General features: G+C 40.9%; 1 protein-coding gene across 1 annotated transcript; it reads right to left on the bottom strand.

Annotated features, from left to right (window-relative positions):
• Positions 1-729: 729 nt before the first annotated feature.
• On the bottom strand, positions 730-1,665 carry LOC125079131 (olfactory receptor 4D11). Its single transcript, XM_047692559.1, has one exon. The coding sequence runs from the start codon at positions 1,663-1,665 to the stop codon at positions 730-732; it is 936 nt and encodes a 311-aa protein (XP_047548515.1).
• Positions 1,666-2,474: the final 809 nt, after the last annotated feature.

Below are 2,474 nucleotides of genomic sequence, written 5' to 3'. Positions count from 1 at the left end.
TCTGTGATAGGCCATATGTATCCATATATATGTCCTACAGAAGCACTGATCATAAGATCTTTCCTGGAACAGGATTGTAGTTTGGTATAGACAGTTCTGGTAATTAACACATTGCAGTCATGTGAAGGAAGAGCAGTAGATTAGGTGTCTGAAGACTGATCTCTACAATTTACTTGATATAAGATCTTGAGCAAATCACTCATGTCTAGGCTTCTATTAACTTACCTCTTTTCTAAAAATAGTTTTTGTTTTATTATTTTTTTAAAAAGACTTTATTTATTTGACAGAGAGAGAGAGAGTGATCACACATAGGCAGAGGCAGGCAGAGGAGGAGGGGGAAGCAGGCTCCCTGCTGAGCAGAGCACCGGATGCAGGGCTGGATCCCAGGACCCTGAGATCATGACCTGAGCGGAAGGCAGAGGCTTAACCCACTGAGCCACCCAGGCGCCCCTAACTTGCCTCTTGAAAAAGGATTCAATCAATTTCTTTACCTGCCATGTAGTTGTCCTCGAATAAAAATACACAATCAGTTCAATCTTATAATACTAATCACTTCATGCTTACCAGAAGCTTGAGTCATTAGTAATCTATTAACTTAAATAGGAAAATAAATTGTTATCTAGTCAGTATAGTTGATTTATTGACAATATATTCAAGTATATAAATATGACTCTATAGAAAAAATAATGGTAGGAGTCCTTGGTGATGAATAGGTTGAAGATTCTTACACTATTCCATCACGAAAGGCATGAGTCTTCTCCTCAGTCTCCTCATGGCTGACTTCATCTCCTGGTTCCTCAGGGTGTAGATCAGAGGGTTCAACAGTGGGGAGATGACAGTGAAGGTGACAGAAATGGCTTTATCTGTGGGGAGGGCTTTGAAGGGCCGGGCATAGACATAGATACAGGGCACAAAGTGCAGAGTCACTACGATCATGTGGGAGGTGCAGGTGGAGATAGCTTTCCTCCTTCCCTCCCCCGTGTGAGACCTCAGCATCATCAAGATGACTGTGTAGGAAACAAGCAGGAAAATAAACCACAGGGTAGTGACTAAGCCATTGTTGGAAATCATCAGGAGCTCAAGTGCAAAGGTGTCTGTACAGGCGAGTTTGAGGACCTGGGGGACATCACAGTAGAAAGTGTCAAGAACATTGGGTCCACAGAAGGGGAGGGGCAGCAACAGGGAAATCTGCACGATGGAGTGGACAAAGCCCCCCACCCAGGAGGCCACAATGAGGGCAGTGCATTGCCCCCTACTCATGATGGTCACGTAGTGTAGAGGCTTGGAGATGGCCATGTAGCGATCAAAGGCCATGACAGAGAGAGAAAAAATGTCTGCCCCACCGAGAAGGTGGAAGAAGAACATCTGTGTCATGCAGCTTGTATAGGAGATGATCTTTACTTTCGACAGAAGGTCCACGAGGACCTTGGGAGCAGTGGTGGAGGAGAAGCAGATGTCAAGCACGGCTAGATTGCGGAGCAGGAAGTACATGGGGGTGTGAAGGCGGGACTCACAGGTCACAGTGACCATGATGAGTAGGTTTCCCAGAAGAGTTATCATGTACACCAAACACAAAGAAAGAAATAAGACTAAGCTCAGATCTTGGGACTGAGTAAGTCCCAGAAATATAAATTCTATTACCCTTGTGCTATTTCCCAACTCCATTGAATCATGTTTCCTCTTCTTTGTGTAGCTTTGGAAAAATGAAAAGTATTATTTCAGAAAGTGCTCACTGTCCCTTAATATATCAGACAGAGTCAGGTATTAGGTCTGAAAGTGAGTGTGCTCCTATTACCACATGAAAAGCTGTCCTGAGGTTATTGCTAATGTGTAGAAAATGACACAAACATGCATCTAATTATAAATTAGAAATATTTTAGGTGTGGCATAAAAACAACGTTCTAAGTATAGAAGTTCTAAGGACGCAAGATAAACAGGTAGATGTTAAATATTCAGAAAGGGACTACTGGGGCATGAAGGACATAAAAATGGGGTCAGTTTGGTGTGTGGGTAAGGCAATATGTCTGTTTGGTTTCTTTTCAGATTGCATGCTCCACTTAAATGGTTTAAGAACCCCTATCTGCAAAATGGTTCTCTTTGGACTGATCTCCATAGAAACACTCCTCCCTTTCTTAAATTGCAAATTTAATTCTATGAAAAATGAGAAAATTTTAGTCATGAAATTCTCCTCTATTGGTCTATTCTTGCTTAACAAGTCTTCTTTATTTCCACCTTTATTTTACACCATTTTATGTACCAAAACCCCTGCATGTTGAATAGCTCCTCAGCTATGAAAATAAAAGTGTAAGTCATCTCATATCTTCTCTTCTGTTCATTGTTGTAGTTTGTTTCTTAAAAATTATTATTATTTTTTTATAGCACCATCATTGACATACAATAGACTCACATATTTGAAGTGTGTACTTTGATGTTTGGATATAACCATATACCCATGACATCACTATATTTAAGAT

This window comes from Lutra lutra, chromosome 10, assembly GCF_902655055.1.
Source record: "Lutra lutra chromosome 10, mLutLut1.2, whole genome shotgun sequence".
NCBI lineage: Eukaryota > Metazoa > Chordata > Mammalia > Carnivora > Mustelidae > Lutra > Lutra lutra.
Note: the sequence above shows the minus strand (reverse complement) of the source record. Positions and strands in the feature narration are given on the sequence as shown.